The sequence below is a fragment of the Protopterus annectens genome, chromosome 4.part0, assembly GCF_019279795.1.
Source record: "Protopterus annectens isolate FY-2018-M chromosome 4.part0, PAN1.0, whole genome shotgun sequence".
NCBI classification, from domain to species: domain Eukaryota; kingdom Metazoa; phylum Chordata; order Ceratodontiformes; family Protopteridae; genus Protopterus; species Protopterus annectens.
In genome coordinates this window covers 1,027,208,147-1,027,235,781 of record NC_056733.1, presented here as the reverse complement: position 1 = coordinate 1,027,235,781, position 27,635 = coordinate 1,027,208,147, and the positions used below count along the sequence as shown (strand labels likewise).

The window sequence follows — 27,635 nt, the reverse complement described above, 5'->3', positions numbered from 1 at the left end:
AGTCTCATACACACAAGCACAGAAACCTACTGGACCTCCTTGGTGATTTTGGGTAAAGAGGGGAATCCTGGGAATCCAAACAGCACATAGTACAGTTGTGTACACTTACCATAAATGTAGATGTTCGAGTGTATTCACTGTTGCAGTCATTACATTTGGGAAATCTGCTGGCAGGTTGCCCTCAATTGGCCTGAATATCAAAGTCTTGGGTCCTGCGTCGGTTGCTGTCTCCTCTTCCATGACGTCAGGTCATCAGGGGTATAAAACATGCAGCAGACGCCATTTTATTCAGTTTTTCTTGCCCCAGATGTCAGGTGCCCCCCAAATGGGAAGCAAAATAGAAAAGGGGGATGGCGGGTGTAACTGGGACTGCAACAGTGAATACGTTTGTTTAAGAGCCACACTGACCACCTAGGGCAATAAAGGAAGGATTGGTGAGGGGACACCATGTCCATATCGGCCCCCCCCTATGCAAGCCTAGCCATAACAATTCCCTGAATATTTATCTCCCATCCAATCATCAAGTTTCCTTTGGCAATGGAAGCTCTGCTTGACATGTATGGGCGGTCTATTCAGGTATGGGGAGTCTCCTGGTCAGGAATCTATCCCTCCAGCATGTTTTGTTCATTGTGATGAAGGTTTTAGATATGATATGCATGTGGCTCTGAGGGATAGGATTTTTTTTTTAAGGAGCATGCCCAAACAGGGTGGGTTTGACATGGCCTTGTATTGCTTGGGATGTCCAAGAACGCGTTCAAAATCGAGTAAGTCCAGTATTGCATGCAGGCATTGTCTTTTTTCTGTATGGGAACAGCCTTGAATAAAAACCTTGTCCTTTTTTTTCCTCTTCTGGTACTGGTTGAATAGGCCCACATCCATGAGGGTGAATTTTCTTTCTGAGCCCAGCCCCATTGATTTTGTGGAGCAGATCTGGCCAACTGTGAAAATTGAAAAAGTATGAAATGAAATATGTACTGGGATACTATATATGTTTACTACTCATTTGTCCTGGGTAATAACTGACATTTTTAGCGTAAGTGTTAATTTTCCCCACGGGTCTAATAGGAGGTATAGTCAAAGGCCTAGTGCAGGAAAAAGAAAAATCCCTAAGCCATGCATGGTTTGTTTGTTTCTTGTTGCTCGGTTTGTTATTTAAATTTATATGAAATGTTGAGAAAAAAAACACCCTCAGACACCCCGCCTGCCTCACGAGGCCTGACCCATCTGAGGAGAGAGACATCCCATGGGTTCATCACTCTCTAGAGAATCTCGGCATGTACCGGATCTGCATGGGTCCCGGTAGAGGCCTGTGACTCAAAAGTAGCTGGTATCAGGAAAACAGTGAAACACGAAGAACATCCAGTCTTCTTCTGGTAGAAAAAGGATGGACTGCTTAAGACCATCTAAAAAGACACTTTCAGTATGAACTGATTTAGGCTGTTCAGTTGCTGTGTAGGGCCTGAAATGTTTTGTTTTCTTTGAAACTTAAAAGAATCTTGAGTAATAACAGAGTCCTTTTTGATTCTGGATCACGTCTCATTTTTCTTTAAAAGGAAGTTTAACAACTCTTTCCTTTCTGCACTCTTTTTACAAGGTGGGATGTTTGGTACTTGGAGTGAGTATGGTTGAGAAACACTGAAAGGAATCTTGTAGCTTCTCAATATTAAATTCCTTGACACATGCCTCGTGATGGCCTTCACAATCAATTACTGCCCCCACAGTGAGACATACATGCAAAGCCTCTAAGATTATTCTGCTACCCACATAGGATGGACTGCAGTATCCTTGGTTGTTTTATAATTCATAGTAACTAAGCCTGCAGTCCAAGAGACCATAATGGAGCCTAATCCAGATGTCCCAAGTGCCTCAAAGCACAGTCTTATGTGGCTTGCTCAAGGTCACACAGTAGGCAAATTAAAACTGAGGAAGTAGCTTGTTAACAATTCATATCCTTAATCTTCTGCCCTAACTGTTGGCTATTCCTGCCTTTGGGAGTCTCACTGGTGCCTACCTGAACCTTTGGCTGTTAATTCTCTGCCCTAACTGTTGGCTATTCCTGCCTTTGGGGCCTCACTGATGCCTCTCTGAACCTTTGGATGTTATCTTGCTGTTGGCTGCAGCTTAACCACATCTTCTGTGAGCTCGTCTGCATTCTGGAGATTCAGTGCTGTGGAGTTTCAAACCTGTGACTCTAGAAGTAGTACGACTCTCACCATTTTGTTCCTGTTTTCCCAGTTCTACTCTCAAAGATGAGCCAAAGAACAAAGACTCATTGAAAGAGCTATTCCATAAACTTTGCCTTGAAACATCAGAATCAAGCAGGAGTGGTGAAGTACGGTTAATCTGGTGCCGGTCACTCTAGCCATATTATCACCAACATTGTAAGTTAAAAGCATGTTCAGGTTGGCTATCAGAGGTGTGGTAAACATCTGGAATGGCAATTTAAGTATAAAGTCATGGTCTGACAACCCTTATGATGACAGGTTCATTTTGTCAGTTCTCCATGGAAGAAAAGCATATAATAAAGATGGTTTACAGTCCTGATGGAAAACGTGGATGATTAGAAAGCCAGCTTCATAATGCCATTAACTCACGTGGTTCTTTACTGGGTGGATGGACAGTGGGGATCCATCATGTAGGAGTCTCCCTAAGGGCAGTCATTGCAACAATGGAATCAATGCAGGGAATATATGACCACAAGCACCAATCCCTAGAAGGCCAAAGGATCCTGTTCAGCCTTTTTATAATGGGTGTCATGGCATGGGAGTTTCCCCACATCATTCTGACCACCAGCTGCACCATTCTGTCAGCTGGGGGAAACCACACACAAAGAAGGCTGGGGAAGCATGAAAGATCTGCAGAGAGCACTGGTGTCAGGCAGTGGTGTGCAGAGAGCACTGATGTCAGGCAGTGGTGTGCAGAGAGCACTGATGTCAGACAGTGGTGTGCAGAGAGCACTGATGTCAGACAGTGGTGTGCAGAGAACATTGATGTCAGACAGTGGTGCAGTGGTGTGCAGAAAGCACTGCTGTCAGACAGTGGTGCATTGGTGTGCAGAAAGCACTGCTGTCAGACAGCGGTGTGCAGAAAGCACTGCTGTCAGACAACGGTGTGCAGAAAGCACTGCTGTCAGACAACGGTGTGCAGAAAGCACTGCTGTCAGACAACGGCATGCAGAAAACACTGCTGTCAGCGGTGTGCAGAAAGAATTGATATCAGGCAGCGGTGTGCAGAAAGCACTGATGTCAGGCAGTGGTGTGCAGAATGCACTGCTGTCAGACAGCGGTGTGTGCTGTCAGACAGCGGTGTGCAGAAAGCATTGATGTCAGACAGTGGTGCAGTGTGTGCAGAAAGCACTGCTATCAGACAGTGGTGTGCAGAAAGCATTGATGTCAGGCAATGGTGTGCAGATAGCAATGCTGTCAGACAGCGGTGTGCAGAAAGCACTGCTGTTAGTGGTGTGCAGAAAGCATTGATGTCAGACAGTGGTGCAGTGTGTGCAGAAAGCATTGATGTCAAACAGTGGTGTGCAGAAAGCACTGCTGTCAGACAGTGGTGTATAGAAAGCATTGATGTCAGGCAGTGGTGTGCACACAGCACCGATGTCAGGCAGTGGTGTGCAGAAAGCATTGCTGTCAGTGGTGCAGTGTGTGCAGAAAGCACTGCTGTCAGACAGTGGTGCGCAGAAAGCATTGATGTCAGGCAGTGGTGTGCAGAAAGCATTGATGTCAGGCAGTGGTGTGCAGATAGCACTGCTGTCAGACAGCGATGTGCAGAAAGCACTGCTGTTAGTGGTGTGCAGAAAGCATTGATGTCAGACAGTGGTGTGCAGAAAGCACTGCTGTCAGGCAGTGGTGTGCAGAAAGCATTGATGTCAGGCAGTGGTGTGCACAAAGCACCGATGTCAGGCAGTGGTGTGCAGAAAGCATTGCTGTCAGATAGTGGTGTGCAGAAAGCATTGCTATCAGACAGTGGTGTACATAAAGTACTGAGATCAGACAGTGGTGCAGTGGAGTGCAGAATGCATTGCTGTCAGTGGTGTGCAGAAATCACTGATGTCAGGCAGTGGTGTGCAGAAAGCACTGCTGTCAGGCAGTGGTGTGCAGAAAGCACTGCTGTCAGGCAGTGGTGTGCAGAAAGCACTGCTGTCAGGCAGTGGTGTGCAGAAAGCACTGTTGTCAGGCAGTGGTGTCCAGAAAGCATTGCTATCAGACAGTGGTGTACATAAAGTACTGACATCAGACAGTGGTGCAGTGGAGTGCAGAAAGCCCCTCTGTCAGTCAGTGGTGTGCAGAAATCACTGATGCCAGGCAGTGGTGTGCAGAAAGCACTGCTGTCAGGCAGTGTGCAGAAATCACTGCTGTCAGGCAGTGGTGTGCAGAAAGCACTGCTGTCAGGCAGTGGTGTCCAGAAAGCATTGCTGTCAGGCAGTGATGTGCAGATGATGTCAGGCAGTGGTGTGCAGAAAGCACCGATGTCAGACAAAGGTGCAGAAAGCATTGATTTCAGACAGTGCTGTACAGAAAGCACTGATGTCAGACAGTGGTGTGCAGAGAGCACTGATGTCAGACAGTAGTGTGCAGAGAGCACTGATGGTCAGACGGTGTGTAGAAAGCACTGCTCTCAGACAGTGGTGTGCAGAAAGCATTGATGTCAGACAGTGGTGCAGTGTGTGCAGAAAGCATTCATGTCAGACAGTGGTGCAGTGGTGTGCAGAAAGTATTCATGTCAGACAGTGGTGCAGTGGTGTGCAGAAAGCACTGCTGTTAGACAGTGATGTGCAGAAAGCACTGCTGTCAGACAGAGGTGTGCAGAAAGCACTGCTGTCAGCGTTGTGCAGAAAGCACTGCTGTCAGTGGTTTGCAGAAAGCATTGATGTCAGACAGTGGTGCAGTGTGTGCAGAAAGCACTGCTGTCAGACAGTGTTGTGCAGGAAGCATTGATGTCAGGCAGTAGTGTGCACAAAGCACTGGTGTCAGGCAGTGGTGTGCAGAAAGCATTGCTGTCAGTGGTGTGCAGAAAGCATTGCTATCAGACAGTGGTGTGCAGAAAGTACTGACATCAGACAGTGGTGCAGTGGAGTGCAGAAAGCACTGCTGTCAAGACAGTGGTGTGCAGAAAGCATTGCTGTCAAACAGTGGTGTGCAGAAATCACTGATGTCAGGCAGTGGTGTGCAGAAATCACTGATGTCAGACAGTGGTGTGCAGAAAGCATTGATGTCAGACAGTGGTGCAGTGGAGTGCAGAAATCACTGCTGTCAGACAGTGGTGTGCAGAAAGCACTGCTGTCAGGCAGTGGTGTGCAGAAAGCATTGCTGTCGGACAGTGGTGTGCAGATGTTGTCGGACAGTGGTGTGCAGATGATGTCAGACAGTGGTGTGCAGATGATGTCAGACAGTGGTGTGCAGATGATGTCAGACAGTGGTGTCAGTGAGATTTTCCTCCTTCTCTATAATCATCTTATTTACTTAATTACTTATTTGTTGGTTTATTTTTTCTGCCTGTTAACTAGGTAGAGGGTTGGTCCTGAACCTCCTCTTTACATCCATATCCTAGGTGCTGAAGTACACAGGATACCAAAGTTAATAAGATTTGCAACCAGGGAAAGTACAATATTTACAGTTTGCAACATTACAAAATTTTCAGCTTCAGCATTACAGTACTACAGACTGCATTACATCAAGTTATTCATGCTGGAAGGCTGTTTGGCTGCAGAACTGGTACATACAGTACTGCCGTATCTCACATGTCAGTACAACACTGTTCTAGGTAAACAGAACTATGACTGAAGTATTACATGGAAGACGAAAGTGGTAAGTGTCATCTGTACTAATCAAGTAGGAAGAGATGGAGCAAACTGAGGACCAGTTTGAGGTTGGCATAATGGCTAAGGTGCTTACCTCAGAGACACAATGTATAGAGTTTGATTCTCACTTCTGACAAAAACTGGCCAGGCCCCACCAAGTCAACTAATGCTATCAGCCTACAAGTAACAGGAGAAACAGAATAGACTGAGTGCAAAGGTTTATTTATATGTGCATATTTAATCAGCTCGATTTCCACTTTAGGATTCAGGCTAATTAGACAAGTTGCAGCAAAAACAACCACAGAGGTTCCAAACACGGCAAATGTGATCTTTGCTTTGTTTTGTTGATTCTTTTGTTCTAAAAAGTACAAACAGGTAAGCGCTTTCACGGATAACAAACTCCGCTTCATCAGACCATGTTAAACACAATGTAACAGATGACTATTTAAATGTTACAGCAGCCAATCAAGTACAAGTCTAGAAGGAAGGGAAAGGTCAGTACAATTAAATTACATACTGCAGTGCAAAATAGACTTGCTTTGTGCTGGCAACTGAAAGCAGCTCACATCCACAATGTTAAACACTGTCAAACTATTGCAGCCTTATAAACACAACACATATACATGCATAAAAACAGATTATTATACAAATAAATAGCAGCATTTATTAAAGCAGCAACTAATAATAAAATGTCTAGAAAATCCTGCTGATTCCTTGCTATATCAGCATGGACAATAATGAAAAAACAAGGCAGTCAATCTGTTTGAAAGTCTAAAGACAGAAGTGGTTGAACTAGTATGGCTATTAATAAAAACTGCCTGATACTAAATGTATAATTAACAAAAATGAGGACAGGACGGTGTGTAAACTGTGTGACATGCATATGCTACTAAATGCATAGTTGGGAGATATAAATATAGTCATGGAACATCACGATAAACAATTGATTTTATCATATTAACAGCAAGGGCTAACGAGGTTTCAGAACTCTTGGTTTAAGGAAAGGTTTTATTGATACCTTGCTGTTCAAACCCGGGGGTTTGTCAGCTTGTAGCTGAATAATCTATTCCTGTTCTATGGATTCAGTCTTGTTTGATAGATCACCACCTCAAATATTAGCATGCACTAACTCTAAAGCAAAGAACTTGAACTTATGACTGGGGCCTGTCTCATTAACATGCATAGCTAAAGCACTGGATACTTTCACATTTCTAATGTCTCTCAAATGTTCAAGGATCCTGTCCTTGAAAGCCCTGTTTGTCTTACCTATATAGTAGGAAAAACAAGTGATGCAGAAAAAGAAGTATACCAGATTCTTGGTCTGACAATCCGCATAGAAACTAGTGTCAATATTGAAACCAAGTTGGGGGTGAAGGAAATGACCCCCAGTATGTATGCACATACAAGCCATACACCTTCTACAGGTGTAGGTACCCTTTCTGTCAGATTGGGCATAGCTAGGAGGATTCAGTGGTCTATAACAAAGTTGATTTTTGAGAGATTTGTTGTTCCTAATTGTAAAATCAGGCTTATTTCCAATCACTCCTTGTAGTTCAGGTATATTTAGAAGAATATCCCAGTTGGCACTGATAGTATCACATACCATGCTGATGTTGCTAGCATAGGTCAAAGGCATCCTAAGCTTATTGCCAACATTCATAGGGGTTCGACTCTGATCAACAATTTGTTCAGGAGTCTGTGCAGAGGTAGGGCTATGATTAATACTAAAATATGGTTTACATCTGCCTTCCCTCTCATTCCAGGCTTCAAGTATTTGTGTTTCAATGACTTCTCTCTTGTATCCTCTGTTTATAAATTCTTCCTTGAGTAGGATGAGTGCCTTTTCTAACTGTGCATCCTCATTATGTAGACGCATGATACGGAAAATTTGCCCCCGAAGCACATTTAGTTTGGTATGATTAGGATGCATGCTATTATTGTGTAGAACATTATTTCTTCTAACACTTTTCCTATAAACGCTCATGGACATGGAATATAGGGCATCCTTACTGATCTGTACATCTAAGAACTCTACAAGAGAAGAGGAATATTTATAGGTAAATTTCAAAAAAGTGTTCACTTCATTTATATACTGAAAGAACTCCAGCAAGGATTCTTCAGGGCCCTGCCACAACAAAAAAATATTGTCCACAAAGTGCGTATACCATCTAATCAATGTGGCAAACCTGTTATTGGATAGAATGTACTGATTTTCCCAATTAACCAACGTTAGGTTGGCGTAGCTATTTGCACAAGCTGTGCCCATAGCCACGCCAACTTTTTGCAAACAGAAAATGTCACTGAAAACAAAAACATTGTTCTCCAAGATAATTTCTAGGAGGGTACGGAGAAGATGAACTTTGTCAGTGGATGTATTATGTGTGAGTAGTACATGTCTAACATTCTCTATCCCACAATCATTCGGTACAACAGTAAAAAGAGAGGTGATATCTAATGTAACAAAGAAGCATGGTCCTGCAATAACATCAACATAATTACTAAGCTGAGACAAAAAATCTTTCTAAACCATTCTACTGTCCATCTTTATCTCTCCTTGTCTCTGTCTACTCCCCATCCCGACCCCTCCGCACCTCTAATCAACAATTGCTTGATATTTACCACCCAAATAAGTCAGTAGGTAAGCTACTCTACAAACACTCTGTGGCCCAAGCCTGGAACAAACTTCCCCTTGACATATGCTCAATCTCTCACACTCCACTATTTAAAAAGAAACTTAAGACACATTTACTCAATTCCAGAATCTGCCCCTGCTATGACCCTACATAGTTCTCCCCCCACATTGGAATCACTCTCAGTTGATCCTTCTCACACTCTTCCTCACTAGTACAGTTACATAGTATTTTCTAAAAAAAAAAAAAAACATGCTGTCATTTAACTGTTGTTAGTGTTTGTTTTCTATTGTTTACTAATGTAATGCTAGTTTTATTTCTATTGTTTGCTGTGCTTGTCTACTACTGTAATGTTTTATTGTACTATATGGAGCTTTTCTCCTCGGGTCTCCACTGAAAATGGGACAAAATCCCAGTTGGACTAACCTGGTTAACAAATGTCAATAAATAAAATAAATAAAAAACAAATCTCTCAAAAATTAACTTTGTTATAGACCATTGAATCCTCCTAGCTATGCCCAATCTGACAGAAAGGGTACCTACACCTGTAGAAGGTGTATGGCTTGTATATGCATACATACTGGGGGTCATTTCCTTCACCCCCAACTTGGTTTCAATATTGACACTAGTTTCTATGCGGATTGTCAGACCAAGAATCTGGTATACTTCTGTTTCTGCATCACTTGTTTTTCCTACTATGTAGGTAAGACAAACAGGGCTTTCAAGGACAGGATCCTTGAACATTGGAGAGACATTAGAAATGTGAAATTATCCAGTGCTTTAGCTATGCATGTTAATGAGACAGGCCCCAGTCATAAGTTCAAGTTCTTTGCTTTAGAGTTAGTGCATGCTAATATTCGAGGTGGTGATCTATCAAACAAGACTGAATCCATAGAACAGGAATAGATTATTCAGCTACAAGCTGACAAACCCCCGGGTTTGAACAGCAAGGTATCAATAAAACCTTTCCTTAAACCAAGAGTTCTGAAACCTCGTTAGCCCTTGCTGTTAATATGATAAAATCAATTGTTTATCGTGATGTTCCATGACTATATTTATATCTCCCAACTATGCATTTAGTAGCATATGCATGTCGCACAGTTTACACACCATCCTGTCCTCATATTTGTTAATTATACATTTAGTATCAGGCAGTTTTTATTAATAGCCATACTAGTTCAACCACTTCTGTCTTTAGACTTTCAAACAGATTGACTGCCTTGTTTTTCATTATTGTCCATGCTGATATAGCAAGGAATCAGCAGGATTTTCTAGACATTTTATTATTAGTTGCTGCTTTAATAAATGCTGCTATTTATTTGTATAATAATCTGTTTTTATGCAAGTATATGTGTTGTGTTTATAAGGCTGCAATAGTCTGATAGTGTTTAACATTGTGGATGTGAGCTGCTTTCAGTTGCCAGCACAAAGCAAGTCTATTTTGCACTACAGTGTGTAATTTAATTATACTGACCTTTCCCTTCCTTCTAGACTTGTACTTGATTGGCTGCTGTAACATTTAAATAGTCATCTGTTACATTGTGTTTAACATGGTCTGATGAAGCGGAGTTTGTTATCCGTGAAAGCGCTTACCTGTTTGTACTTTTTAGAACAAAAGAATCAACAAAACAAAGCAAAGATCGCATTTGCCGTGTTTGGAACCTCTGTGGTTGTTTTTGCTGCTACTGTTCTTTTCCTTGGTTGTTCCGTTATCAGAAACGAGGTCTCTGTTGCATCCCATAATTAGACAAGTTGCTAGATGGAGTTTAGTGTTGAGGGAAAAGAAAGCTAAGCCTTCATCTAAGAAAATGCAACATTTACACCAGTACTTCAGATGTTTGTCAAGTTTTGTATGGAATCATTTAGAATCTGAAAGTTGTCTAATTTCCTGAGGGAGCTAGTTCCAAGTGGTGGGAACAATCTTCTTAAAGTTCCTTTCATTTACTGCAGGATTAAGTGGGAGCCAAACTAAAGTCATTGCATCCCCTTCATGGCTTCTTAAGGAGTACTGAGAATGCTTCATTTGTAGAATAGATTCCAGGGAAGGGCAGTGATGTTCATGCAGAATTTTGAAGTTCAGACATGACATGAGTGTGTGGATCTAGCTAGGATGGAGAGGTAGTTGGTTTTCATACAAAGTAATAATCATTACAAGGTGTCCCCTGAGCCTCCACTGAAAATGGGCTTCTACCCAGTTGGACTTTCCTGGTAAACAAACAGCAATAAATTAATAAAAAACATAAATGTCTGAAGATAGCATTGACAGTGGTTTGGATGAGAGTAGTTGTTTGGACGGAGTACAGTGTATGTGTTGCCAAAACCATCCCAAACTCTAAGTCAATAGCAGGATCTGGAAGAAGCTGCTGCCTTATCCCCATATAACGCTGAGTGGATGACTCCTGAGGGAAGTCTAATTAAGTCCCCTTACACTTGGTCTTCTTCTTCACTCCCAGATAACAGGGGTCTGAGGAAGAGGAGGAGGAATGCCCAGAAGCAATGGTGGCATTCTGCAGGGGGGGTCTCCAATTCCTCTTGCTCAGGCTGATGAAGAAATGTGGTGCCAGTCAAAAGAATGTCTCCTTCCAATAATGGCCTTGGCCAAAACCCATGCAACACTGATAGTGAAAAATCTAGCCCCAAGATCAACATAGTCCCAAGGTCTGACAGTACTGACCTAGGATGGCTTTGGCCCAAACACTGACAATGAAAGGTCTAGCCCACAGATCAACACAGTCCCAAGGTCTGACAGAACTGACATGGAATGGCCTTGTCCAAAACCCATCCAACATCGGCAATGAAAAGTCCAGCCCTAAGACAAATACAATCCCAGTGTCTGACAGTACTGACTTGGGGTGGCATAAGCAAAAATCTGTTCAGCATCAAGAATGAAAGTCCCACCCCAGACTGATTCTAAGAGGCAAAACATACTACTAAAATCAAAACCCCAGTCTACACCAATGCCAACACCAACAGCACTAATGTGAAAAGCTGAAAGGCCGACCCCAGAGATGGCAAGGTTGGCCCCAACAGAAGTGTAATTGGCATCTACAGTAAGGCTCAAGCTCTGAGGTCAAAGGGTCCCGTGATGTCCTGGATTAGTTATGGACTTCTCTGAAGCAGGACCATGGCAGGAATCCTTGGCATGACCTGATTCGGGGTGACCTGACATGAACTTTCCTTTAAAGTCTTCATCTTTATGTTTAACAGATAACATTTTAGACAAGAACTAAGCTCTGGAAAATGGACCGGTCGACCTGAACCATCAATCAGTAGTTAGCTAGCCTTTACCTTCTAACACTAGCCTGTGTTTCCTGCCTTTGATAGTATATGGTTTAAAGACGTTGTGAATGCTACAATCCTCTACAAAATGCTTTTCACCTAAGCACATGTTGGTCTTAAGGTTTTTCACATAAGTACATGTTGGTCTTAAGGTGGAATATTTTCCCCACACTGACATTTTTACATTCTTTGCCATCTGTAATGTATAAAAATCGTAACGAGAAATAAAAGAAACTACAGCAACAACAGAAAGTGCCACTACACAAAAATACACCCATCTACAGCAACTGCTGAGTTCAGAAAGCAGTACTGTCACCACTACAACTAAACCCCTATTTTTTTTTTTTTAACATTAGAAGCAACGGAAGTAGCTTTGCTAAAATAAAAAGACTATTGACAGCCCAGAACAATTAACTAACATGAAGTAGCGGGTGACAGAGTGAGGCAAAACTCAGAAAGGGGGAGTGAAAGTTGGTCACACTTTCAGTAAAACAGAAGCTGGAACATGTTGATCTGAAAAACTGCAGAATTCCAAGACAGAAAGGTACACAAATGATAAAACAGCTGAGAAATGCTGAAAAGGGAATTATTTTTACACAAAAATTGCATATTCAGTACAGTATTCTGGGGTCACATTAGATGATGTGTTCTTCTCAGTATGTGGTAAAAGAGATGTGAACAGGGTCCTTGCCTGGTCAGCATTGTGGGTGACTAGGAAAGTTTTAGAAACTGAGCTCTCCAAGTCCTACCTGTCTTTGTCCTAAAGGCTGATGAAGTAACTCCCAATGTTACATGTACCCACTGTGACAAACCATGGGACAAAGGCAAACTACTTGAAGAGTGGAAGAGAACAGATGCAACTTGTGGTTACAATAGAGGAACAACACGGAAAAGGCAGAAAAATGCCATCCTTACTGTCTCACCTCAGTGGCAGGATACTCACTTCAGACAATCCAAAATGGTTCCCCAGCCTATCTTCCAGTGCAGACTTAAGAGATCTTCTGTCTGTAATACTGGACAGCCAGGTTCAGTTTAGTACTAGAAGGCTGATGGGGGTAGGAGAAAAGCAGCCAAAGGCCAGCTTTCATTTTCTGAAGGAAGGAAGAAGGGACATAGTGGTGGAGAATCCCTCAGCACAAAAGCATCCCCACATTGAAACCAGGGCTAGCCCCATGCCAAGAAAGCATCCATGAGATGCCCATGTGGAAGGCTGTGCCGAGAACAACTACTTGCTTTATATACATTTGCAATGTACATCTCAGCATCTCACTACACCACAGAAGGTGAATCTACAAGTTAAATAATCAGACTATGATCACCTACAGAAAGACAGCCTCAGCTTCTCAGAGAAAGTGTTTCTTGATGGCAGCAGGGCCTACCTCCCTCCCCAGAAAAAAAAAAAAAATCCAACACTGTTTTTTGACTGGGTGACCAGAGTAACACAAAAGGAGAGGCATTTGACAAAAGACCACACAAGATGCTGCTAAGTAAATTAAACGACTTTGATGCAAGTCGCTGGCTGAACAACATAAACGACACACAAAAACCACAAGTAATGACCAACACACAAAAATCACAAGTAATGATCAACACAAAAAAACTACAAGTATTGGAAAACAATCTGACAAGTATACCCACCACTGCGATCGCTTAAAAAGATTTCATCGACTGATTGTTATTAACAGAGCTACTGTGCTACTCAGCACTCAAATTATCATGCTGGGTTCACAAGCCCCCCAACGCCCACCCACACACACACACACACACACACACACACACACACACACACACACACACACACGCGTGCACACACAAGCGCATACACGTGCACACACAAGCACACACGCGTGCACACACACACACACTAACATCAACCTTGCATATAACAGAACTATAGAGAGGAAGTCAGGATGAAGACTTTACTTTGATGAAACCACATTCAGGCAATACCACAGGAAAAGGGTCAACACTAAATGTTAACCAACAACATGGAATCAACTACCTGAAGAAATACATTCTCAACATCGGATGGCTTCAAGGCTAAATGGAAGGGACATTTGCTACAAAAAAAAAAAGCTTTTGTGACACTGGATAAGTTGCTGTAGGCATGCAGAGATTTGCTGTAACTAGAATATTTACAAGTACTACATCCAGGTATCACTCTGCTAAGATAACACCACCTAAATATTGTACATTTCCACACTGCTTGAAATATTGCAAATCTTATCGTTTCTAGATACCCCTTTTCTGGGTATTTACTCTTCGTATGCATTTTATCTTATGATATCTTATCACTTTCATCAATTTTTTACTGTACTATATACTTTGCTCCCCTCAAGCATGAGTCATGGCAGAAAGCGTTAAATGACCATTCCACTTACCTTTTATCAAATTTCAAATAAATGAATGAATGACAGACAGAGAGACAGACCCGATAACAGTAAACACAGTATCTTCCATAGCAAGACAAGTTAATACTGAAATACTATGTCTTTATAAGGGATGCTGCAGTTACTATGAAAGGAGAACAATTATTTCCGTAGATGACATGGAAATTTGGAACTTTTTTTTTTTTATATACATAAAATCCATGTTGAATAGTAAAAAAAAAATTTAAAATGATTAAACTAGATCTGACAAGCTTGGAAGAGCTCTCGGAAAAAATGCAGACAAACACATCTAGACAGCAAATATCTGGAAGAGTAGTAAGCTCTAAGGAAGCAGTCATAACATAAAACATAGAAGGAGACCTGGAGTTGTCATATCAGATGCCTTAAGGTTAAGTGAGGAATGCAAGAAAGGAGCATAAAAGACAGGAAACTGAGATGCATACCAGCAACAAGAAAGCAGTTTATAGGCAAAGGATGGTCACATGACAGGAAAAGAGAGGAAGTGTACACTGAAAAGACAGAAGGAACAGACTTCCTGTAGATGTTATAGGTTCATAGGAGGTTACAAGCTAACAGCTCTTGAGCCCTTACAGACCTAGTCATATTTACCTCGAGATGTCCCAGTTGTCGGTGAGTGAAGTTCGTAGAGGTAAGGGTCTATGGTACTTAACACCGACTTCCTCTTTCCAGGAGGGGCATGGGTGCCACCCCCAGGAGTGAATTTGTGGTCACCCATCCATTGATCTAGGCTGTATTTGAAGAGGGTTAGGGAGGGGCTCTGTTTCATGTGACTTGGAAGATTGTTCCAGAGAAGTGGCAGTCTCTGGGAGATGTACCGACCTCTCCAGCATGACCTGTTCATATCAGAGGCTAAGTTAAGATCCCTAGAGTGACCCTCTTGTAGTTTGATTTATGAATGTGTAGCATTTCCTTTAGGGATGGGTCAGAGACTGCCCTGTGAGCTAGGCACAAGTCACCCCTTAGCAAACTGTAAGAGACAGAATACAGTGACAAGGCTTTCAGTCTTTCCACATAAGACTTGTTCAGTTTCTTCTGTAATTTCTTGGTGAGAAACTTTTGTGGTCTCCAATTGTTGCAGGTGTATGGTGAGGTATTTATTTTACTTATTTTTTTATTTATTTGTCTTTGTTTACCGGGAAAGTCTGACTGGGTAGTACCCATTTGCAGCGGAGGCCTGGAGAGAAAAGCTCTATTTGCTTACATTGCATTATACTAAGTTCCAGTCAAACACAGAGTAGCTACATTTCTATTTACTTGTATACAAAACAGTAGTTACATTTATATATATACATTCTAAGATTTTACAGAGGTGGAAGTTACTAAAGAGAAGGCACACATGCAACCTAGTGGATTGTACAGGCAGCAGTTTTGTATAAACATTTTGTCATTTTAGTAAGAGGTTGACAATATGTTTATTGAGAGTATTTGGATAGTATTGTACAATGAAAAAGTTTTAACCTTGTGATGAGCATGTACAGGACCAGGACTGGTTAAGATGTTGTTTAAGCAGTGATTTAAAACTGCTGAGTTTGTCGGAGAGTTTTATAGGTTCATAGGTAGGTACTAGGCTATCTGCCCAAGGGCATTTATAAGCCTAGCCACAGTGCGTCAGCTTTTGGCGCCACATTGATTAATTACCTGAGCCTCTGTCAAGAAGAGACAATGAAGTGATCCCAGGGGTGTATTTTCTGCTACCCATCCACTCGTCAAGGTTTCTCTTGAAGAGTGTTAGTGAGGGGCTCTGCTTAATGTAGTTAGGAATTTGTTCCAAAGCATGGGGAGTATCTGTGACCGGAATCTATCCCTCCAGCATGTTCTATTTATTGTTGTGGTGAGGTTTAGCTCACTAGAGCGCATGGCCCGCAGTGACTTGGATTTCTTTAGGTGGAGCATGTCCATTAATTCTGAGTTGGACATGGCTTTGTAAGTCAGGCAGAGATCACCTCTGAGTAAGCGATATGTCACTGAGTACAGCCGGAGTTTTTTCAGTCGGGCTGCATAGGACATATGTTTGAGGCCAGTAATCCTCTTGGTGAGGTGCTTTTGTGGTCTTTCCAGCTGTTGGAAATGTCTTGTGAGGTACATCCCAAACAGGGCATTGTACTCTATGATGGGTCTGATGAGTGACGAGTAGAGGAGTACTATAACCTCTTTATTTCTAGATGCGAACCCCTTAGTAATTAGATGGGCCACATATAAGGATTTCCTAACTACTTTGGCAATATGATTGTCAAAGGAGAGATTACTATCTACCTGGGTCCCCAGATCTCTTATTACCCCTTCTGTATTAAGGGGGCTTCCACCTATGTGGTAATTCGTGGGTGTTTTGTTTTTCCCAAACGGGATGAATATGCATTTTTTGGCATTTAGCTTGAGGCCATGACTTTGACACCGGGTGTCTCTCAGTAAGGCCTTTTTGAAGGATGTCCGTGTGAGCCAGAGAGTCAATTATGGCTCCCAGTTTGCAGTCATCGGGGAACTTGGTTAGCCATAGTCCTCCTGTGTTTGCCTGTACTTCTGAGAAATATATGTCGAACAGTAGGGGTCCCAGAACCGAGCCTTGCAGGACACCACTTGTGACTGGTTTAGAGTCGGACCTGGAGCCCGCTATTCTTACCGTGTGAGTTCTGTCTGTAAGCCAGTTGGCAACCCATCTTGTGATATAGGGGTTTATGTTCAGGCTGGTGAGTTTTTCTATAATATCTGAGTGAGGAATGGTGTCAAACGTCTTGGCGAGATCAAGGTAGGCTGTGTGAACCACCTTTCCCTCGTCTATGGCCTTGGTGACTGTCTCGAAGAAGTCAACCAGGTTTAGTAGGCATGATCTGCCCTTAACACAGCTGAACTGGGTCGGGTCAAGTGTTTGGAGGTTCCCAATGTCTTTGTTAATGAGTTCCATGATGATGCACTCCATAGCCTTGCAGACCAGGCTAGTCAGGCTTATGGGGCGATAGTTACCAGGTCAGTTGTGGCCCCTCCTTTGTGGAGTGGAATAACCATTGCTGTGCGCCATTCTATGGGCACATAGCCTGTGGAGAGGCTGAGGTTGAACAGCGTGTTTAGGTGGGGGGTTAGTTTGTTCTGTAGTTCGTGCAAGATGCAGCCTGGGAACACCATCTGGCCCCATTGATGCTGTGTTTTCGGCTTTTGAAAGGGCTGTTTTTACCTGTGCTTCTGTAATTTCCGGTTCACTACACTTTTCCGGTACTGTTGTGGGCCCTTTTGAAGGTGAGAGGGAGGTGAAGTTTGCACTGAATCTATCTGCCAGGATGTTGGCAATATCAGTAGGTTCAGTATATTTTTTGCTATTTTGCACTAGCTCAGAGCATATCTGTGAGTTGCCACTTAGATTCTTAACATAGCTAAAGAAAGCTTTGTGGTTATCTTTTGAATCCTTGGCTATTTTTCTTTCGAAGTTAGCCTTGGATGATTTTACGAGGGACCTTAGTTTTTTACTGATACTGATCAGGGATGTCATTCCTTCTTGGGATTTGCTTTTTTTCTGAACTAGTTTCCTCCTTTTGTTGTATAACCTGTTTATGGCAGGGGTCCACCAGACTTGTCTCCTTTTCTTAGGGGAGTGAGTCTTGATTTTGCTAGGGATGGCACAATCCATGCATCCTTGTAGGTGCTCATAGAGTGCAACTGTAAAGGATTTTGCATCTTGGGCAGTGTTATCCTTTAGCGTGGGTGCTGTGAAAAGTACAGTTTTGTACCTACCATAAATGTAGATGTTCGAGTGCTAATACAGCTGCAGTCATAACAGATGGGTTATCCTGCCGTCAGGCGGGTCCTCGGTCGGCCGAATTCCAAAGTCTAGGTCCGGCGTCGGTTGTCTTCGCTTCCTCTCTGACGTCAGTGCGGCAGGGGTATAAAAGAGCCAGCCGATGCCATCTTCTTCAGTTTTTCTTGCCCCAGATGTCAGGTGCCCCCAGAAGGAAGGCAAAACATAAACTAATGTAATAATGCAATATAGAATAATCAAAAAACAGTAGTTTGCAAGCAAATACTCCATAAAAGAATACCCCAATCAGGTTGTATGAGGAGGTGTTTGTCATAAGGCCTGTCCTAAGAGGGGATGGAGGGAGGGAAACCTGGACTGCAGCTGTATTAGCACTCGAACATCTACATTTATGGTAGGTACAAAACTGTACTATGTTCATTGTGCATACAGCTGCAGTCATAACAGATGGGTAGAATCCCAAAGCTAAATAGGGGTGGCAGGCACTAAGTGGAACTAGGAGGAGCAAGGATGCCCTGCAGGACTGCTGTAGCAAAGCCCGCTCTAGATTTAGAGTAAAGTGGAAGGCGATAGTGTTTGGAGAAAGTGTGCACAGAACTCCAAGTGGCTGTTTCCAAAATGTCCTTGGTAGGAACCCCCCTGAGGAAAGCTGCAGAGGTAGCTGTGGCCCTTGTGGAGTGGGATCTGATGCTTGAAGTCACAGTTTTTCCATGAAATGAGTAACAAAAGCGTATGCAGTGGGCTATCCATTTTGAGATTGTCTGTTTGGAGATCGCCTTTCCTTGAGCACCTGTAGCATAGGACACAAAGAGTTGCTCGGATTTTCTGAATGGCTTTGTCCTGTCCAAATAATAACGAAGTTGTCTGTGAATGTCCAAGGAATGTAGTAGTCTTTCCCCTTTGTTTTGTGGGTTAGGGTAAAAGGTAGGTAAGTGGATAGTCTGATTCAAGGCTACACTGGATACTACCTTTGGCATAAAGGAAGGGTTGGTTCATAAGGAAACTCTGTCCTGATGGAAAATGATGAAAGGTTGCACAGCCATGAGGGACCCTGCGTGCTGAGGTGATAGCCAGAAGGAAGGCTGTTTTCCATGACAAATATTGTAGTTCTGTTGAAGCAGCTGGCTCAAATGGAGGCAGGGTCAGTTTTTCCAAAATGAAGTTGAGGTCCCAAGCAGGGACTGGTGGTTTCCTTGGGGGTTTTATATTCTTAGCCCCTCTGAGGAACTGTCTTAAGAGAGGATGAGAGAATAAAGGAGGATCTGTGTTGTATTGTGCAGAAATGGCTGAAGCATGGATCTTGATGGAGGAGAAGGAAAGTCCACTGTTTAACATCTCAGCTAGGTACTGTAATATTTGAGGTAAATTTATTACCCAAGGATTCTGGCCCTTTTTCTGATTCCAGGCACAAAACCGTTTCCATTTGGCGGAGTAGGCTTTTCTAGTAGAAGGTCTTCTGGCCTCCAAGATGACATCTTGCACCTCCTTGGAGAGGAGGGTCTGTTGGGAAATCAAGGGATTCTCCATGCGGCTAGATGTGAAGAGTTTTGAAGTTGTGCTGGGACAACAGAAGAGGCACTAGAGGCAGGATCCATGGTGGGGAATGCGTCAGGCTCTTCAGGAGTGGATACCAGTGTTGTCTTGGCCAGTCTGGAGCAATGAGAATCATGTTTGGCCTCTCTGCTCCGGCTTTTAATAGAACTTTGGGCAGCAGAGGGAGAGGTGGAAAGGCATAGACTGTCAATGTTGTCCAATTGAAAGAAAGTGCGTCCACTTTCCAGGCCTGTGGATGATAGGTCCTTGAGCAAAATTTTTTTAGTTGGTAATTTCTGTGGGTAGCAAAGAGATCTATGTCTGGCTGTCCCCATGCCTGAGTTATCTTTGCGAAAACTTGAGGATGCAACTTCCATTCGTGTGGATCTGTCATATTTCTGCTTAGGTTGCCTGCCAGTGTGTTTTCCTTCCCTGGCAGGAATTGTGCTTGAAGTTGGATTTGCAGTTCCACAGCTGTGTTCCAAAGGGACATGGCTAGTCTGCACAGGGGGTATGAATGAGTTCCTCCCTGTTTGTTTATGTACCACATCACTGTGGTGTTGTCTGTCCTTATCAATAGCTGGCCTGGATGCAGTAGGTCTTTGAAGGCCATAATAGCATTTTGCACTGCTAGCATTTCCTTTTGATTGATGTGTAGGTGCTTCTCTTTTTGGGACCATTTTCCCTGAATGCACTGATCTGTCATGTGCGCCCCCCAGGCGTAGTCCGAGGCGTCTGTTGTGATGATTTGATTTGCTTGAGGTATGCAAAAGGGGAGACCTATGTTTCTTTGGCATGCTTGAGCCCACCACAGAAATTCCTTTTGAAGACATGGAATGAGTGGTATAATTGTTTCCAAACTGTGGCTGTGTTGAGACCATAAGTTTTTTAGGTACCACTAAAGTTTCCTCATATGCAGCTTTGCACATGGGATCAGCAGGATGCAAGATGCCATGAATCCCAGAGCCTGCAGGACTTTCCTTGCAGTCAGCCTGGTGAAGGTTGCCATTTTGCTGAAGTATTGAGATAGTTGCCCTTGCTTCTCTGGCGTGAGGTAGGCCATCTGGGTGTTTGTATTCAAGCTGGCACCCAGGAAAATTATTGTTTGAGAGGGTATTAGTTTTGATTTCTTTTTGTTGACTGTGTATCCCAGAAAGTTCAACAGTTTTATTACAAACGCCAGGTGTTTCAGAAGTATGTGCTTGCTGTCCACTTGGATCAGGCAGTCGTCCAGATATGGGTATATTTGTATCCCTTGAAGTCTGCAGAAGGCAATTACTGATGCCAGGCATTTCGTAAACACTCTGGGCGCAGTAGATAAGCCAAAGGGCAATGCAGAGAATTGATAATGGGTTGAACCTGCAAGAAATCTGAGGTATCTTCTGCAATATTGTCTGATAGGGACATGCAGGTATGCCTCCTTGAGGTCTAATGTTACCAGCCAAGACTCCTTGCCCAGCATGGGAAGAAGCTGCTGTAATGTGAGCATCTTGAATTTTGGTACGTGTAAATATGTGTTTAGGATGGATAGATCCAGAATAGGTCTCCAATCTTTTCCCTTCATTGGTACCAGGAATAGTCTGGAATAAAAACCTTGACCTTGTTCGTGCGTAGGTACCTCCTGAATAGCTTTCATGTCTATAAGATCTGTAATTTGCCTTTGTGCCTCTGCCCTTTGATTGTGTGGCAGGTTTGGTATGCCTCTCATTTTTGGAAGGGTGTGAAAATGGAATCTGTAGCCTCTGTTTATAATGTCCAGGATCCATTTGTCTTTTGTGACAATATGCCAATTTTTTGAAAATAATGCCAGTTTTCCTCCTAAGGGTGCTGCCATTTGAGTCTTGCTTGGCATGCAAAGGGGAAAGTCATTGCGAGTTATCCTCACCACCTCTTTGTGTAGGAGCTTGCCATTGTCTGCCTCTAAATGATCCTTGGGATTGTCCTCTGCCCCTCGGGCGCCTGTATCTACCTCTTTGGGGTCTGTCCGTGGCTGGAAAGGACCAATTTTTGGAAGGCCAATTTCTACTGAAACATGGGGGTTGTACATGTAGAAAATCTTTCACAGTTTGCATTGATTTAGCCTTTTCCTCCATTTTTCTTAATACCTCCTCAGCATTAGCACCAAATAATACATCCTTTTGTAGAGGGGCATCTAGTAATTTAGCTTTGACATGATCAGGCAAGGTTTGTTCCTTGAGCCAGGCATGTCTACGTATGACTGCTCCTGTAACAGCAGCTCTACATGAGGCCTCTAGAGCATCAAAACCACATTGTAAGGTATGCTTACCCACTTGTTCTGCACTATGCATCAAATCCTGCAACTCCTTCAAGTCTGGTTGTTCAGGTTGTGACATTTTACTTTTCAATTGTGATAACAAAAACTGTTGGTATTTTAGCATATGGAACTGACAGTTTAGGCCCTCATGGTTAAGGTAGCCGAGGTATATACCTTTTCCCCCCACCTTTCTAAGGATCTGGAATCTCTCTCAGAAGGTAATGGATTTTTAGCAGTGGAGGCCTTAATTCCCTTGGGGCCCTGTGAGATGGTTTCTGGGTCAGCAGCATGGCTTTTGTATAGAAAATGGTGTGAGTCAGGAACCCTGTAGTACCTGTCAGGCTTGACTGGGGTTGGAGGCAGAGAATCTGGGTTAAGGCAGGCCTCCGTGTAAACATCATCTAGGATGTCCAAGACAGGAGGTATAGCCAGAGGCCTGTGCTGAGGTAGCAAGAGAAATTCCCTAAGCCTTTTCTTGGAATCTGAATAATCTTGGCCTTCCCAGTGGAAGTGTTCCCTTAAGGTATGCAAAGTTTCCCCAAATGAATAATCCTCTGGGGGGGATACAGAAGGAATGGACTCCTCTGCATCAGAGTCTTCAAAAGGGAGTAAGAATGTTCCTGATCATCAGAGTGCTCTGAAATAATGGAGCCCTGATCAGACGAGGGTGATTCTTCCTCCACTCTGGGCCTTTTGTCCGGTGGGGGTTGAGAACCCCTGATAAGAGTAATTAAATCCTCAGCCATTTTAAGCATCTGTTTTTTAGGCATGGGGCCTGGAGATGGGCCCTGTGTAGCTTGTCTCTTAGAAAGCATGGCTGCTTTAGACTTAGTGAAAGCCTTAATGGAAAAAGAAGAGGAAGGTCTGAAGACACCTTGAGTGGAGGTAGACCTGTCCACATTTTGAGGTTCAACGCCAGTAGTGGCTTTGGTATCTGTAGTCGGGGTGTGGGCCGAGGAGTCTGCGACCTCAGGCACAGGAGACACAGCCAATGAAGTGTCGTCGGTAGTCAGGGGCTGCGTAGGCGCCTCGCTGAGAACCGGACCACGTGTAGTCGGCTTTAGCATGGTGTCGGTAGAGGCCGCGGACCTCGTGTGTCGGTCCTTATCTTTGCGTTTTTTTAGACAAAACTGGAGTCGCAGTATCCGACGACATAATATAGTTAAATGTTTTTCCAAAATAATGCTGGGCGAACTCCGCCCGACGCTTAATGGTGCGTTTGTTGAATGTAGCACAAAAGCGACAGACCGAGACGTCGTGGTCTGGGCCTAAACAAGGTATACAGAGGGAATGGAAATCCTTATGCGGTATTTGCTTCCCACATGAAATACAATTATTAACTTTGTCTGACATCGGTCTGAGTCAAGAAAAGTTTCCCCAACGGGGTACTTAGCTTTCAAGAAGACTTTGGTTTCCAAATTTTCGTAATTTCAGGAGCTGGCCGACCGGCACTTGCGAACTACTTCTGCTTCGGGCACTGCGCGGCAAGAAAGACTGAAGAGAATGGCGTCAGCTGGTTCCTTTATACCCCTGTCGCACTGACGTCAGGGAAGAAGCGACGACAACCAACGCCAGACATAGACTTTGGAATTCGGCCGACCGAGGACCCGCCTGACGGCAGGAGAACCCATCTGTTATGACTGCAGCTGTATGCACGATGAACATCCACACTGCAAGGTATGTTTACCCACTTGCTCTGCACTATGCAACAAATCCTGCAACTCCTTTAAATCTGGTTGCTCAGGTTGTGTCATTTTGCTTTTCAACTGAGGTAACAAAAACTGTTGATACTTTAACATATGGAACTGACAGTTTAATGCCCTCATGGTTAAAGTGGCCGAGGTGTACACCTTTTCCCCCCACCTTTCTAAAGATCTGGAATCTCTCTCTGAAGGTAATGGGTTTTTAGCAGTAGAGGCCTTAATTCCCTTGGGACCCTGTGAAATAGTTTCTGGGTCAGCAGCATGGCTTTTGTATAGGAACTGGTGTGAATCAGGAACCCTGTAATACCTGTCAGGTTTAACAGGAGCTGGAGGTAAAAAATCTGGGTTGAGGCTGGCTTCTGTGTACACATCATTTAATATATCTAAGACAGGAGGGATAGCCAGAGGCCTGTGCTGGGGAAGCAAGAGAAAATCCCTGAGCCTTTTCTTGGAATCTGAGTAATCTTGGCCTTCCCAGTGAAAGTGTTCCCTCAAGGTATGTAGGGTTTCCCCAAAAGAATAGTCCTCAGGGGAGACGAGGAATAGACTCCTCTGCATCAGAGTCTTCAAAAGGGGAATATGTATATTCCTGGTCCTCAGAATGTTCTGAGGTAATAGAGGCTTGATCTGAGGAAGGGTAGTCTTCCTCCAATCTGGGCCTTTTGTCCGAGGGGGGTTGAGAACCCCTGATAAGAGTAATCAAATCCTCAGCCATTTTGAGCATCTGTTTTTTAGGCATGGGGCCTTGAGAGGGCGTCTGTGGTCCTTGTTTTTTAGTTTTCATGGCTGCTTTAGATTTTGTGAAAGCCTTAATGGAAAAGGAGGAAGGCCTGAAGACACCTTGAGAAGTGGCAGGCCTGTCTAAACTCTGAGTTTCCCCGTCAAGAGTGGCGTCGGTATCTGTAGTCGGAATGGGGGCCGAGGAGCCTGCGACCTCGGGCACAGAAGACACCGGTAATGAAGTGTCATCGGTACTCAGGGGCTGCGTAGGCGCCTTGCTGAGAACCGGAGCACCGGTAGTCTGCTTTAGCGTGGTGTCGGTAGAAGTCGCGGACCTCATATGTCGGCCCTTATCTTTGCGTCTTTTACTCAAAACTGGAGTTGGAGTATCCGACGACATAATGTAATTAAATTTTTTACCAAAATAGTGGTGGGCAAACTCCGCCCGACGCTTAATAGTGCGTTTGTTGAATCTAGCACAAAAACGGCAGGCCGAGACGTCGTGGTCTGGGCCTAAGCAAGGAATACAGAAAGAATGGAAATCCTTATGCGGTATTTGCTTCCCACATGAAATGCAATTATTAACTTTGTCTGACATCGGTCTGAGTCAAGAAAAGTTTCCCCAACGGGGTACTTAGCTTTCAAGAAGACTTCAGCTGAAATATTTTCGTAAATCTCAGGAGCTGGCCGACCGGCACTTGCGAACTGCTTCTGCTTCGGGCACCACGCGGCAAGAAAGACTGAAGAAGATGGTGTCGGCTGGCTCTTTTATACCTCTGCCGCACTGACGTCAGGGAGGAAGCGACGACAACCGACGCCGGACCTAGACTTTGGAATTCGGCCGACTGAGGACCCGCCTGATGGCAGGATAACCCATCTGTTATGACTGCAGCTGTATGCACGATGAACATCTTACCACCTGCGTCTTAAGTAAGGTGAAGGTATGTGAATGTGTATGACTTATCCTGTGAATGTGTATCTATTGTATTGTACTATTAGTGGAGCTTTATTCCCCGGGCCTCCGCTGAAAATGGACCTGTGTCCAGTCGGACCTTCCCGGTAAACAAATTTAAAATAAATAAAAATAAATAAATACGGTACAATTAACTACTTAATGGATCACAGATGTGAAGAGGAAATACAAGAATACACTATGCAAACATAAAGCACTACTTAGGCAAAAAGCCAGGCTATAAGCAGCTACTTAAGTGATATGAACCTTAGTCTGCAAATACAAAGAGCAGGCCATGTGTACAAAGCTGGTACTACACCATCACAGTGCATATAATGTGCAATGCAATTTCAACATGTCATACAGAATTTACAGCTTAATTAAAGCTTAAAGAAAATTAACACACAGACAAAACACCAAATGTACAAAGCTGCCACTACACCGTTACAGTGCGTGCTTGTATAATGTGCAAAACAATTTCAACATAACGTCATTCAAAATCTACAGCTGAACTAAAGCATACAGATAAGCAGACAAAACTCCTTACCCAGAGTTGACAAAATAGAAAATGCAGAGCTTTTCAGGCAGTGTAGAGGACAGTCTTGTGGCATATTGGACAATATTGTCATGGAGAAACCTGGCATTTGTGTTTAGGACTTGCAGTTGCTGAAAAGCAGCTTTGGCCACAACAGGGTGGCCATGTCCAACTACAAAGAAAAAGGGAAAAATAAAGATTATTTACTACATTGTTGCCCATCCACCAGAATATACATATATTTTTGGTTACTGAAAGAAGAAAAAAGTGTTAACTAAATTCTGTGCAAGGATGCTGTCATATGTTATAAGCATCTACTATGACTGCATTTTTGTGAGCCATGATGCAGGGATTGTGATAGCCAATATTGCCAGACAGGAAAGCTCCATAAAACATGTAACATTAACATAAGTTCACTGTTCAAGCTGCTAGCTAGAGTAGAAAGCAAGGTATTTCAAATATGCAAAAGTACACACCAGCAAAAGCTCATATCCTGGACCTACTAATTATGGTGGGTAACCACGTACTCTGCTTGGGAGAGTCTGGGATACGAACGTGAGCTACAATGGTATTCCCATAAGGCTACATTTAGTTTTGTCACAATAACTGTCCAGCCCATCACTCAGCCAAGAGCAATACAGAATGTGTACATTAATACAGTCTGTGGCCAATCATGGGAGCTGAGGAACAAGGCAGGTGAATACCAATGTCCCCCTCTGTAGGATGGGCATGGGCAATCTCCCTGCCTGCTGTCAAGCATGCAAATCACTAGTCAAACTCAGGATCTTTGGGCTTTATCCCTAGGTGGCTTAATTTTTTAAATGCCTTGCCTTCTCCTTTCTGCATCTCAACAACTATTTTCTGTTGATGAATTTTAGTACAAAAATAAGGAACAGACAGCAAAATGCTATATTTAATTCAATGTATACATAGATTTGTGTGTGCACGTGTGCTCCTTCTCACTCATATACAGGTATGACTAAACTCAAGTTCATTCACTGCTCATTTTGTTGGTAGCTTTCCTGGATTTTACATTTTGGTGACAGGGAAGCTACAGACAGTGGTGCGAGTTCATCTTAATGCCATGGCTGGAAAAATGACCTTTTCCTTTCACTGTATGAACTCAGAGTTGGTATATATAAGTAGCTGGAGGTGTGGTGTGCACAGCACTCCACACTAGGGTTGTAGGGGAGCTTGACCCCCTGAAAAAAATGATTATAGAGTGTTTGCATGTTCCAGAATTATGTCCTGGGGCATGCAAAGCTGCTTATCGATGTTATAAGATCAATGAGTTTTCTTTAATTACATGTGAGTCGATATAATGTGAGTCAGATCAACTTAGATATGTATATACATTTACACACACGTGCATGACTCCCACCCCCCCACCACACACACACACACACACACACACACACACACACACACACACACAATTAAATACAGCATTTGGTTACCTCTTCCTTATTTTGGTACTAAAACTCATCAGCATAAAGGGTGATTATATATTCCATATAACTGAAGTACGCAAGTAAAATATACTATGCAAAAACATTGGTGTTGCCAAGCAGTACAGCCAGAAACTGCTACTAAATGTTTTACTTCTGCTGGCTGTGACACAGAAGGATGGAGCCTTGGTTAACTCCCAGTAAGCCTGGATTCAAGTGTCCAGTGGCTGTACGAGATGGAAGACGAGTAAAATGACTGAAGTAGCAGCACATGCTTGTCTGCCAGATCGAGAGGCACTTTGCTGACACATCTGCCCCCAGTGCATCTTTGGTACAGCCCCAAGATTTAGGCAGCACCATCTGCTCAAAGGGACCAGGGCTACTTTACGGGTATCCTGCAGCTGGTCAAGTAGTACACTGATGAAAAAGGAATCTATTCTTTTTTGTTGAGGTCTGTGTTTCATCAAAAATGTCCATGGAATAGAGAGAGACTGTTCCTCACTGGGAATTAAGGACATTTCTCCTTATCCCATATTATATGCAATCAAAGAGTTAATATACTTAATCAAGACAGTGGTGTTGGGGGGCCTTCCCTGCCACC

At 43.4% G+C, this 27,635-nt stretch overlaps 1 protein-coding gene across 3 annotated transcripts in view; it reads right to left on the bottom strand.

Annotated features, from left to right (window-relative positions):
* The window catches only part of LOC122799718 (5-phosphohydroxy-L-lysine phospho-lyase-like), a 789,953-nt gene that overhangs the window by 537,821 nt on the left and 224,497 nt on the right, over positions 1-27,635 (bottom strand). For all 3 annotated transcript variants that reach the window (XM_044068965.1, XM_044068964.1, XM_044068963.1), the window contains exon 3: positions 25,599-25,758. In XM_044068965.1, the coding sequence (XP_043924900.1) occupies positions 25,599-25,758 (160 nt within the window). The remainder of the gene's footprint in view (positions 1-25,598; positions 25,759-27,635) is intronic.